The 13,341-nt window shown below is 39.2% G+C and overlaps 1 protein-coding gene across 1 annotated transcript in view; it reads right to left on the bottom strand.

The window, feature by feature from the left end:
* Positions 1-4,318: 4,318 nt before the first annotated feature.
* Positions 4,319-13,341, bottom strand: part of AP2A2 (adaptor-related protein complex 2, alpha 2 subunit) — a gene marked incomplete at its 5' end in the record, with an annotated part of 32,620 nt that continues 23,597 nt past the window's right edge. The window contains 9 exons of the mRNA XM_009708305.1: positions 4,319-4,831; positions 5,650-5,784; positions 6,434-6,503; positions 6,709-6,825; positions 7,619-7,733; positions 8,555-8,653; positions 9,431-9,513; positions 10,417-10,494; positions 12,245-12,408. Of these exons, the coding sequence (XP_009706607.1) occupies positions 4,754-4,831; positions 5,650-5,784; positions 6,434-6,503; positions 6,709-6,825; positions 7,619-7,733; positions 8,555-8,653; positions 9,431-9,513; positions 10,417-10,494; positions 12,245-12,408 (939 nt within the window). The remainder of the gene's footprint in view (positions 4,832-5,649; positions 5,785-6,433; positions 6,504-6,708; positions 6,826-7,618; positions 7,734-8,554; positions 8,654-9,430; positions 9,514-10,416; positions 10,495-12,244; positions 12,409-13,341) is intronic.

Raw genomic sequence — 13,341 nt, 5'->3', positions numbered from 1 at the left:
CAGGATACGTGCAAGTCTACTACTATTTTGTTAACTGACCTCACAGCCCAGAACTGACATTATACAGTCATCAGCTTAGGTTCTGGTGCTCACAGTTCAGAGGAAGAAAGGGATTTTCCTTCTTCCATGAACTGTGCAAAAGGAACATGCACAATTGAGCGCCTTTGCTAACAGATCATACCAGAGACCTTTTGCAAACTCTAAGTAGTCCAGCGCACAGCCTTTAAAAAATTCAGATATATAGTTACTTTATGATTTTCAGAAGTGCGAAAGGAGAATGTTGAAATCAAATTAGTTTTCCAGTAAGGTCCGAGGCCCAACAGCTATAAGCCCTTTGAAAAGTGAGTCAAAGAGGAAGGCAGAAGCTCAGTACACCTGAACTCCTGCAGCAGTCATCGTGAGAACTTAAACCCGAGTCAATTGCCACGCTGTCTGTAGCTCTGTAGCTGACAGAACTGTTAAACTCTAAGGGTTGTGCTCTTTCCTCTAAACATTCCACCATAAGAAAAAATAATGTTCAGATACTTGAAGAGCTGTAAGCCTAAAATGCTGTCTATAAATCCTAACAGATCCTCCCTCTCTTCCAAACAGGTTGAATGTGGAGAAGATGACGGTCAACACAGCATGCAGCTGCTGCATGCCACTTCAGCTTCTTAAGAAGGAATTCCAACTACCATGCCAAGACCCAGATAACCCTGGAAAAAGGCTCACTACAGAAATAATTGTATTTAGTGGCTGTGTTTGTAACTTTGACAGCTGCATACACTAGCCAGACCTCCAGATGGCCTCAGACACTGATTTTTTTTTTTTTTTTTAATTAAACACTGATCACAATTTAATACTTCCACAGTGACTGCTCGTTGCTGGGAGTCTTCTTGTATTGATTACGCACACGGCACGTGATTGCAGTGAGGCTTCCTGAGCAGCTACCTGGAGTGTCAGTGAAGTTCCCTGAGAAATTATTCCTGATCAGGAGGGCAGGTGGGGGGGGTGGGGGCATGGGCAGGCAGGGGAGGAAAAGAAGCATGGGCAGGGAGGGAAGACCACCTCGGAGACTGTCTGGTCTTGCTCAGAGCGATAGCAAACCAGAGGCTAAAAACTGGCCTATGCATTGCGCAACAACAGAAATTTGACTTTCAAATAAAGTAGAAGGAATTGAATTTGCCAATTTATTTCTCATTATTTGACTAATTGTTTTAATTGAAAATAGTCTGTTAGGTCCACTACAGTTGAATGAAGAGCTGTGGAATAGCCTGTTACATCACTGGGAGAAGAGACAACCGAGGTGACCCCTTCCCTTTCCTTGTGCTTGTCATCCATACGCAGCTGCTGTCAGACAGCAAGGTGCTACCTGAACCAAAAGCTCATTGTGAGGTTTCTATGTGCACCCTTAACCCGGTGGGATGTTTCTAGAAACATCGTTAAACACAGACACTCAGTGGCTTTTGGACAAAGAGATTTGCAGGGCATTTCTCCACAAGAAATCAAGGACGGTATGTCTGTGACAGGACACAGGCGGTTCACTCACACGCCGTTTCTACTTGCTGCTAGTAGGGAGGATTCTTTACTACTTTGCTCGCAATTCATTTAAGAAAAAGTTGTATGAATGTACAAAAGCTTATAGTGCTCAGATTTTTTTTTTCTTTTAGCAAGTTTTAGAGAAGTACTAAGAATCTGAAAGCATATATTTAAAGCTTGAGTGAGGTTATTTAGCAGTTCAGATACTCTTCTTTTACAGCGATAACATTTTTACAAGTCCTGCCTGTGTGTAATACAGGTGCATGCTTCATAGCCTGTTAGTCTAGTTTACTGCAGCATGTACTGTTAATCTACCTACTGTTCTTAAACACTATAAGGAAGAAAGATTTTACACCAAGGGGTTTTTGTGTGGTTTGCTTTTTTTTAACAGCAGAGTATTTGTAACATGTGACCAAACACAGAAACAAAAAAAAGCCATAAACAAACTCACTGAGGGAGTAGAAATCTGCAGGCCAGGTAAGACTCACCTGAGCACAGCCCATCAGTAGTTTGCAGAAAAGAATTTACCATTACACATCAATTGTTGTTCCATAACAGCCATTCCATGCAAGTATTCTTTACACTTTCATGCCTCCAGACAAAAAAGGACAGTTTGATTACTGTTCTAATCATTTATTTAGTCTTAATACGTTCTTCCGATGAATATAGTCTAATATATAGTCTTCTATATGAAAATTCTCCACTTAATTTGACAGAACTTTGTTTTATACAAATAAGACAATCACCATAAGTGTTACATACTGGAGTGTAGGTCAAGGATGAACATATGCTACCTGTTTTGCTATTCAGTTATTTTCACATGTCAATGCCTGAAAATACTGTACTTAAAAACAATAACACTGTTTACTGCAGAAATTACTTTGTCCGCTTGACAGGATACATCACTTTGGTAAGTTAACCATCACTCACAAAAAAATAATCAAGTACTTGTCTTTAATTTGTTCACTTTTCTGCTCATGGCTTCATTGAGCTGACATTTAATACAAAGTGTGAACAGTCATAAGCGTAACACAGTCACCACTGAAAAGATGCTCTCCCTTGCCCCCCTCCTTCCCACATTTTTAATGCACAGCTTGAACCAAAGCAAAGGGAACTGAAGTAGTGCAGTGTCTCAAGGTGTCCTTTAATGAGGGCACAGAACATTTTTGGGGGGACAGATATACAATAGTATTTGGAAAAAATGAAATAGAAGCCCCTCCCCGTCTTTGCTAAGACTCCCTTTAGTTCAGCCCATCAGACTTTTAACATAGCAGCCAACAGCATGGTTAAGATAACAGGACTAATCAAGAGACATACGGCATGCAAAGCACAAAACATAAGGTAGTCCATTAGTATTTTGCCAGCTGCCCAACCTGACTGCAGGAACCGCTCGTGAAGGTTTTAAGAGACAAGGTTTGTGATCAGAGTCTTGGTTAGCTACCTGTAAGGCCATAAAAGGGCCAATTGTTCAAGAGAACTTTTGCAGAAAGAGCAGGTCTATAGCCAAGTTTTCAGTCATCACATCCACAGTTACCAGCCATTTCTGGAAAAACAAACCAAACCAAAAATATCTCCCCAAATCCACACACCACAGCCAAACCTTTGTTCCTCATTTTGCACTTGCACTCAAGTACGATCACTATCCTTCAAACCAAACCAGATCATAATCACCCAATTCCACCGTTTAACTCAAAGCACTAAAGAAAAAAAGCCAGCAATGCACACTCAATCACATAGAATCCTGTCCCCTGCTGTGCACTGGGCAGCAGGACAGGAGTCTCATTTAAGTGTATTTTCAATGTCATCACCATCACTCAAAACCTTTATTCCATGGGCATACTTGGCTGTATGTGCTGTGAGACATCAGTCCCAAGCTTCCTTTAAATAACCTTGAGGAAATCTTGATCTCAGCTTCACTTCTTACATCAGCAGCAGCTGACTTGGTTCATCATGACCTGTAGTACTGACCGACAACTGCCCACAGTTTTACACTGTGCTACCTCACTGCTTTGTTTTAGCAACCTTTATTACAGCTCAGGGCTTGAAGCGTGTGAGCCAAAGCTGTGTCCGCTTATTTCTGCAGAGAGGCTGCAAAGAGTTTGCTGATGTGCAACAAGTTACAAAGGTTTTGGTGGTAAAAACCACCATAAAAGCTGAACATTTTTGGGCCTTCTACTCGGTCTCAACACAAGTCTCTACACCATGTTGGATATTTTTACCACCACTGACAGACAGGAAACTGTTCAGATCAGTTATTCAACCTGTCAAGTTTTAACATTACTGTACACTGAGGAAAAAAATTGTTTAAAGTTATATTTTCATCTAAAAGGGTGCATGCCTTACAGCCCTTCCAGGGCCCATTTCATCTCCCTTCTCTTTTTATACAAAACCAGACTCCGCAGTTAGCTCTATCACATCATTAGGACTATTACTCGCAAAGTCTGATGGGAAACAGAAAAGACTCAGAACAGAATATTTAACTTCAGTCTGACTAACAATGAACAAGCATGTACGCATTCACCACCTACCAGAGAAGCTCCCCTCATTATTTCAGATAAGCATAAGGATTAAGAATAGCTTTTGTGTTCAATCCACTTTCCAAAGATCAGAAAACATTAAGATGTAAAGGATTACAAGATTAACACTTTAAGACTCTGGTCCTGTGGCATATTTCAAATACAAAGATTGGGGACACTCAACAGAAACATTCACTTGAATCAGATTCAAACACATCTTGGAATCTGCCCTTCCATCCTGTACAAGACTTGTGACAACATTCAGCTTTTTGTAAAATTTTGACTACATGAACATCCAAATTAACCTTACTGAGCAGCGTTACGTGGGTCTCTTTCAGCTCAGAGGGAGTACCTGTTAAAGGCACTACAGCAGAATGTTACTAGCCATTTCCAGGTGAAATCCTTGGTTACCACATCTACATCAATTTCCCTCTAACAAGTTTAAAAGCCTGACCTCTGCATAAAAAAAAAAAAAAAAGGAGCACAAGACAGCCCTCCCACCCTTTGTGTGACACACTAAAAGCCTTTTCTAATTTAAAATGTCACTTCCCCGTACTGTACATTTTATAGTCTTAATTTCAAACAAGGGTCAAGTCCTATTAAGGCAGGGAGCTGGTATTGGTTAACACTGCAGTACTCAGACAGTGATGTACAAGACATTTATTTGCAGTATGATGACAGTGATATAAATGGAAAACCCAAAACTGACATGTTTAATATTAAAACTGTTCTGACAGCAATTCACATAACCTCTGAGATACAGCTTCTTTACTTGTTCGTAGTGTGAGCCTATACATCTGAAAGAGAACATAAAATATTATTTACTTTTTAAACACAATGTGGCATGAAATGAATACACAGTCAACAAGGGAAAGCTACCAGGTACCTCTTACTTGTTTCGTTAGGTTTGGTAGGAAAAAAAGACCTCAAGTTAAAACATTCAGAGGCAGCCAGCCACTGGGTAATACAGCTTTTTCAAACCACAGGCTGGAGTACACCTTCAAGCCCTTGCTGAGAGTTACCATTGTTCCAGTATTTTTAGGCTTTAACAGCCAGGTGTTACCCAAAACATTTTCTTTAAGAAGAGTGAATGTTGTGGAAAAGTCTAAAGACTCTCTACCACCAATTCTTCAGAAGATGGGAGACCTACCACCCAAAACTTGTTTTTAGTCCTCAGTTAACTTTGATAAAAATTCTGTCAAAAATGCTTGAGGAAAAATATTCTTAACATTGCATTCATTTGCTTATGTTCCCTTTCTTAGCCAATCATTCTTTTCTTTAAAATGGCGAAGGGAAGTATACTTAATCTTGTCCAAAGTGTACAAAACAGAAACATTAAATGTTTCCAACCTTCAAGAGAAGGTGAGACTCTGTGGACAGTCTGGAATAATACAATTATCTCTTCCAACAGGGAAGAGAATTGCGATGAAGCAGCAGCTTACCAAACCGGGCCAGGGCCAGCTGCTCCAGTTTCATTTCTTGTTGGGAGTCTGCAGTCACAATTAGCTATTGCAATAGGGATGTTAAATAAATCCCTTAAGGAGTTTCAGATACACACTGATAGTTAGTTCAAACAAGAACTTATATGTAAGCTGTAGATACTTAAAACAGATACCTGTGCCTGGAGGTTGGGCTCAAGGCGCAGCAAGCATCCAATCTGAGTCGTTTTTGTATGTATGATACCAGCACCAACAAAGTTCGCAGGATTGGGATCTACCTCCTCAAGTAGGGCTGATCCAAAGCCAATTATCTATGAAAGAAACCCAGAAGATTTAGATGTGGGGACAGTGGGACACCAGTAGCAAGTCTACTAAGCACAGCCACCACTAACTAGCAAAACAAGTAGGAGACTAATTTTTATTTGAAGTGTTCAACACATTAAAGAATTATTCAATACCAATTCTATTACAACAAATTTTTGAAGCGACAGGGTGACTCCGACTATGAGCTGTTCCTAAAAAAAAGTTCCTCTCAAAAACAACTGAGAAATAAGTCAGATCCAACATAAGTCTTTCCTGTTTTTGATAAAGCCATTCCTGTCTTACCCTAGTCACTTCTGTTCTGCCTAAGGCAGCCAGTTCTACAAAGTCACTTGTATTCTTTTCTAGCTAGTAACTCTAGTATAAATCAAGGCTTGAAGTATCTTCCAATTCAGTTTTAAGCACTGAATTGGTATTTTCTTAAATAGCTTCAAGTTTCCAGCTGCTATTGAAGACTGTATCTAGTTCAAGCCACACCAAGAAACAGTCCATTCAATCACGCTCTGCCAAGGGTCTGTTACGCAGCATGGACTTACACCTTAATGGGACGATCTAATTGCCATCTAAACCAAGATGAACAAAGTTTGCTTATACCACTACCCTTACACTATGAATTAAAAATACTGCGCTACCACCCACCTTTGCTTTTGTGATTTCTGCATCCATCGGGTGTTTTGCTTTAAAGATATTCTGTACTTCTTGTTTTGGACTGCAAGACAAGGCAAGATGAACACATGATCTAATACATGTATTACATATAGCATCGTTCAATAGCAACTCATTGTATCTAGAGTTTAACACTTACAGGATTAAGTATGGGACGGGGCATTGCACCAGCTACAGTCACAATATACCCTTTTTCTTCCCCTGGCCCACCACAAGAGCCCCAAGCCCAAGTATAGACAAAGTCTTACTTGCTCAGTTGCTTCCAACGCTGGAAAAAGTCTTGAGAAGACATCTCTGTTGGCTGGAAAAATTTATTCAGTGTGATGGGTAATTTTACTGAAAGATTTTGAAATGTTCCACCATACCTGCACGTGGAATAGAAAGAACACGGCTTATGCAGCACAGCCTCAGCAGTCTCTCAGCCCAAATCAACCAAGCAACTGAGAATGAACACTAACGTGCAGTTCTTTATGACTAAAATGCATCAACTGTAGATAATGTTATTTCTAAGATACAGTTTTAATCCACTGTTAAATAAATTTATTTGCTCGTTTAGGTGGCACATGAAAGTGAATTGGCAGAGCTTCTAGTAAGGATCTCTCAGTTTCAATATAGGCTGTTATCCTTCTAGATGGCACCCATCAAAGAAGTGAAAATACATCCCTGTGGAAACACACCAGTAAGAACCAGTTTAGACTAGAAACCCAGTATTTAGCCCAGAACTCAGGATTTCCCAAAGGCGGATGTTTAGTGGACATAATAAGATTCTATTTTTGGCTGCATGCATTTCCAGTCCAAGTTGTTTTCAGACATGTTCTTGGTTTCCAGAAGGGAGAAGTTACTGCATATATTCCTGTCAAGATTTCTTAAGCAAACAGGAAGACTGTTGTTTTATACGGATAGCAGAAAGAGAAGTCATCGAGACATTTTATCAGTAGCTGCTTCTTGATTAATTTATTATTTTTTTTCAAACCACATTGTTCCAAGTGAATTCCCTACCTCCCCTAGTAACTTAAGGCTTAGTTAGATCAGTTTTTCAAGTAAGTTGTCTACCCAAGACAGCTTTGTGTCCATATTCTACACTTTAGTCAGAGGACCAGGATAAATTAAACATCTTTCATCCAATTAATTCACTAGCATTTGAATCCTGTGTTTTACCTGAATTGAATGTTCAGGATCGGAGCTTCCATAAAGTCTGACACACACTCGATGTTCACAACCTGTTGAACTTGTGCACCTCCATCCACTGTGGGGTCAACAGGCTTTGTCTGAAGATTCAGGCATAAGAAGCAGTTAAGGAAACTGATCAATGAATTGATAACTAAAAAAAAAAAGAGAGGGGGGCAAATCCAACAACAAACTACATGAGGAATTAGCATTGTGTCCACTCACTCTCTATATGCTACTGAATATTGAAAGCTCAATTCTTGTACAGCAAGAGGGGTGTGGTTTGGTTTTTTGTTTCCATACTGACAAAACTAGAAGCAATAACCCCCACAATTCTCAGTTATTTGGTTATTCTTAAAGAAAGATGCCCTCCAAAAGGTATGAAGGCACAGACTTCACACTAAAAACCACTGGACTATCTCATTTTGACATGAACGTGATAGTGATGCTTTGAGTCAGAGAAGCTTGATTACACAGTCTCCCCAAAATCCTAAATTTGCAATACTAAGCATTAAGGATAAACTGTAAATTAAGAGCTTATTTTAAAGTATCATCATTGTTGTGTACAGGTATTCTTCTACCTCCATCTCAAGTCTGAGGTCATCTGCTAATGCAGGACTCAAAGTAGCAGGAGTATAGATGTGGTGTCCTTCATGACAGTGGAGAAAGCTACAGAGCTACATTACATATTTATTCAGCCTAATTTCTCCTTATTTCAACAATAAAATTTGTGTTTGAAACCAGAGCTTTAAGGACAGAATGTTCCATCTCCGCTCAAGGCTTGTTCTTTTTACAAGAACAAGGAGGGAGTTATCAGCAGGTTTCTCCTTTCTTCATGTTCAAGGCCACCATGTCTTCATCCAGCAGCTTTATCACAATTTTGTGTGGCATAAAACCCAAATAAGAACAGACACATGCTACTGCATTTAAGGATATTTGACTGTAGGTCATCTGAGCAGATTACTGTTGGAGTAAAATTCAGGAACTGTGTTGATGTCTTATTACCATAGAATATGAACATACGTCCTAGAAACAAAAGAATAAGAGACATCAGAATTTTTAGGTACATCACATACAGATACTTGAAGCACAAGTAGTTCAAACACATTATCTTTCTACCTTTCTTTAAAAGAACTTTTAAAAACAAAGCATAATTTACACGGTTTGTCTTGCCAAGGTATTCACAGCTCAAAATGAAGTAACAGATTAAAACAAACAAACCATCAGACCTCTTCCACCATGGCTGTCACGCAGGCAGTTAAATAATCAGTGAAAGTCTTCCGGTTGCCAGAGAACATTACTTTTTATGTAAAGAAGCTATTATGGTACCAAAAGTGATGCAGAAGGGGAGAAGCAAGCAATGCTAGTGCTGGCCTGTGTTTGATTCCCAGCTATTTCCTAGATGTTTTCAGGATCTTGTGCATTAATGGATTACGACTGACGTGTCTGAAATGCATTGTGTGGCATATTATTACAATGAGCTACACTAAGATATAAAAATCAAGAATGGTCCTTTCTAACTCTGGCTGTACCAGCCTTACAACTAGGTAGCAAGAGGTGGAACTTACAGTACCACTTAACACTCCCATTTTATCTCAGCTACCAAAACAACCAAAAAGTTTAAGGAAACAAGAACCCACACAGAAGCCAGGGACATAGAAACAGTGAAGATCCTAAGACAGGTTAGGCTTTAAATCACATTTCCTTCTTAAACAGCCAAAAAGTAAGTCCTATCCACAATATCATGGTGGCAATGGGGTCGATAATGCAGAGAGCTAACCACTTGGCCTGAAAATATCTTACCCAGGTTCTGTCGAAATTCAGATTTCAATCCAATTTGCAGCAACTGATTTTCAAATAAGACTCCATTATTTTTACACACAAACCTAGAGGAAGAGAGGGAAATGGTGTCTTAAATTGAGCCATATTAAACAATATTTAGAACCACAAAATTCAGGGTTTACAGAGAGGATGAAGATTGTTGTTAACCTAGAGTGCATCAGTCAGAGAGAGGCCTTTGCAGAAAACTGCAGAGTTAGAAAAGACAATTTTACAACCAAAACCACCACTTGTAGGACACTAAAAGAACTGCAATTTATTTGATAGGATGTCTGAGAAACTACAAAGGAAGCCACAATATGCTATATACACACACACACACTGTCTATAAAGGACCAGGCAACAGACTAGGATTTTTCTTATTCATATTCTTGACAACTTCTGAAACTCATTAGGTTGATGTAGAATTGAAAAGTTTGAAGATTTGACTGTTTAAACCTGAAAGAAAAAAGAATCCCTTGTTTTATCAGTTCTGTATCACATAAGTCAACTGAGAGCTGTATATTTTTTTTCCATTTTGAGAGAGGAAACCCATTTTGCAGCGAGTTCAGTCCTTTCTGTCACCCTTCACTTAAAAAGTAGAAGAGGTGGTCAGCAAACATCAGCCTTTTGCACACAAGGCACTTAAAACATACTCCCAAATATCCATACTTTGGACAATTTACTCATATTTTTCCTTTATTTGTGAATAGTTGCAGAACTTAATATACAACTGACATTGCCTCATTTTAGAGCAGTGTGTGATAGCACTGACTCGTAAAAGTAACTCTAACCTGTGTATTCATGAGCTCGTCATAAAATCCAAAGCATCTACAGAGGTGTTCTAGTCACAAGTCTGACAATACATGTTTCTCTAGCTTTGCTGGTATTAAGTTAACGCACAATATAGTTTTGCTTTATAACTATATTCGGGAAGTTGCCCAGCCTTGCAAGGTTTTAGTATTGCTTACTTGTGAAAAAGCTCATCAGCATCATGCACAGTATCAGCTGGTTCCTCAGAAACTACCTCAGATGAAGCCAGGTCAGGGCTAGTTCAGGCAGCACAAAGGAAGAAAGGCAGCAGCGACAGAGATAGCAGGAGTTAGTAAAGACAGCTTAGTGCTTAGTCATTTCTTTTACCTCCTTCCTCAAAAATGGCACTGCTGAGTTTAATGCATGAAAGATGTATTAGCTGCCCTAGCTCAGTACACCTAGAAGGGTTTTAGGAATTAGGCAATGTTTTCCCCCATTTCTCTCCCCCACCCCATCCCTCCCTGATTGTTAGGAACCAGCAATTCCTCCCAAAGACAGAAGACAGCTGAAGGTGTTCAGTAGCTTAAATTTATACCTCTTAAAGAACCAAGTCCTTTTAGGTGTTTAATTGCAACAGTAAAAAAGTTTTAGTTCAAAACCATAAGTGTAGAGGTATATTAACTACTACAAACGTGCACTTTGAAGCGGAGGCCTCATCAACCTTAGTGGCACTTCTAACTACAGCCACACAATCAGTTCTTAAACACACACAAGTATTAAGTGTAGGCAAGAATATACAGGCACACAGAGAATGACTTACCCAAGTAACAGATTAGAAACAAAAGTGACAACAGCACTAAAAAGAGGCAGGAAACTGTAAAAGGCAACTTCTCAGTATCATTAGAGAAGCATTTCATCATCTACAGACAGACCAAGGGGTTGGGCAATGCTATACTTTCTTCTGCAGAAAGAGAAAACTCTTTTTAGGTGACTTTTGTTTATGAAGCTATTAGTATTGGTTTCTTTTTTCCTCTTTTTAAAAAAGCTTGTATAGCTTCGAACAAGCTTGTATAGCTTCTTAAAGCCTTGGTATTGTGTAGCATGATTAAACATCACTTATGGCCTTCGAAAAGAAACACAGGATCAAGTCTTAATCACTGCAAACCTGCAACAATGCCTCACCTAATATAAAATTTTGATGAAAGTCGCAATGATCCAGGCAAATTAGCTTCACTAATTATGTCTTTTATATCAAGATGCACTGCAAATTTGTCATGCCGTCATTCAAAATTTGGCCCTTGCCAACAGTAACATGTTCTTTGGCTAGTAAGACAACAGATTTTTAAAGACATTCTGTGATCTTATACTATTTATTTTCAAAATTTTAGCCAAATAACATCTGAATGTAGTCACAGTGGCTTTTAACATTAAACAGGATTAATAACACATTATAGCTACACTACACTTGGCAATGTAATGAGGAAGATACTTGTATAAAATCCCCTTAAAAGAAAGAAAAGCACTTGTTGGTTTTTCCCCTTTTCACACCTGTTTGTCAGACAGTAGCAGAACAATTTAAGTATATCTTGAAACTCTGAGAACCAGTATCTCTGGATATAATCCATCTCACTGTTCCAGTATCAGCTTGCCATAAGTGGAGAGACACAAGACTACTTTACGGAAATATGATAAGAATAAACATATTCATATCGGGCTAGATAACCCCCAAATTCAAGATGTATTGAGATGCACAAGCAGCTTGGTTTAACAAAGAAGCAAAACCAGCATGAAAACTAGGCAATACTGTGTGGCTAATATCCTCAGGCTGATTACTACAGACTCAGTTTTTCCATGAGCAGAGGTATTCAATAAAGATAGCACATCCAGCATAGAGTTCAAGAACACCTCTTTTGCTGCACAGCTACCACCCAGGAATGCATTCAATAAGCTGGAACAAAACCAGAAGTTATTGTGTGTATTTTTTTCTCTAATACTGTTTTAACAGACAAATTCTTCTACAGATTCCTTGCAGGGTGACTTAATTACCTCGCAAAGTTGTCATCAGAACCAGGAGCAAGAGGTGCAACTGCAGAAGCTGAATCTGAAAATACATCCACCAGCAGACTACCACTAGAGGACGGTGGGGGAGCTGAATTGGTGAGAGGGGCAGCACCCAGACCCAGCAGATCCGCAGATGGAGAAGGAGTAGACTAGGGAAGACAAGACACTTTGGTGTTACACTACAGCAAAACTAAAACAAAGCTGTGTCTCTTGCATAGAGAACTAAGCTATGGCAAAGTGCCTCTCCCCACCCCAAATCAAGCTTTGAATGGATGCAAGCGGCTTCATGAATCCAGTTATCACCTTGCATTTCAACTTAAGGCCGCTTAAAGACGTGATTTTCTTTTTTCCCTTTGAAGAGAGTTACGTCCAGTTAATTGTTAAATAAAAACCCGAAAATCATCTGTCTAGAATCTGATTCTGCAGAAGACATACAGCCATGGTTTTTTCTGCCCCTCTCTTCTCCCCTCTTAGTTTCAAGGCAAATCAAGTACTGTAGGGAATAAAATTCGTATGTGTTGCTTTTCTTTCATGAAGAATCCAGCAAGAAAGGCGGTGGCTTTTACACAAACCTAAATTAAAACATCACAACATCTTTAAAATTAACTATCAGTTTAGTCCTGGGCTTTTGAAGCTTGGCAAACCTCAGAAACTATGTAAAACCTAACCAGCAAAAAAGCAGAGCCTGTAGCTAGCTCAAGCTGCAAACCCTGAAGTAGAGGCTAGACCTTTAAAAATTTTTTTGCCTCAGATGGAACAAATCAAGAAGCCACAACACAGATTCACACCACAGAGGCCACATATATGTGCCCAAGTCACATGCAAGAAAAAGCATAGACTGTTAAACAAAGTGTTCATGTATTAGACGTTAGCAGCCTACAATATGCCAGATACACTGAAGATGAGTCATGAGATGCATTTGGATTGAATCTGAAATCTTGTTTTTGTAAGTCAACTCAAAGTTATCATATACTCCAAAGACTGAATTTGATGCAGTATAACAAAAAAATTCCCTGGCAAAAAAAATTCAAAAGCCAATTGGTAAGAAATACCAAAACCAAACAGTTGGAACTGCAATTTGG

The sequence above is a fragment of the Cariama cristata genome, unplaced genomic scaffold (genome assembly GCF_000690535.1).
Source record: "Cariama cristata isolate BGI_N322 unplaced genomic scaffold, ASM69053v1 scaffold9149, whole genome shotgun sequence".
Lineage (NCBI taxonomy): Eukaryota > Metazoa > Chordata > Aves > Cariamiformes > Cariamidae > Cariama > Cariama cristata.
Note: the sequence above shows the minus strand (reverse complement) of the source record. Positions and strands in the feature narration are given on the sequence as shown.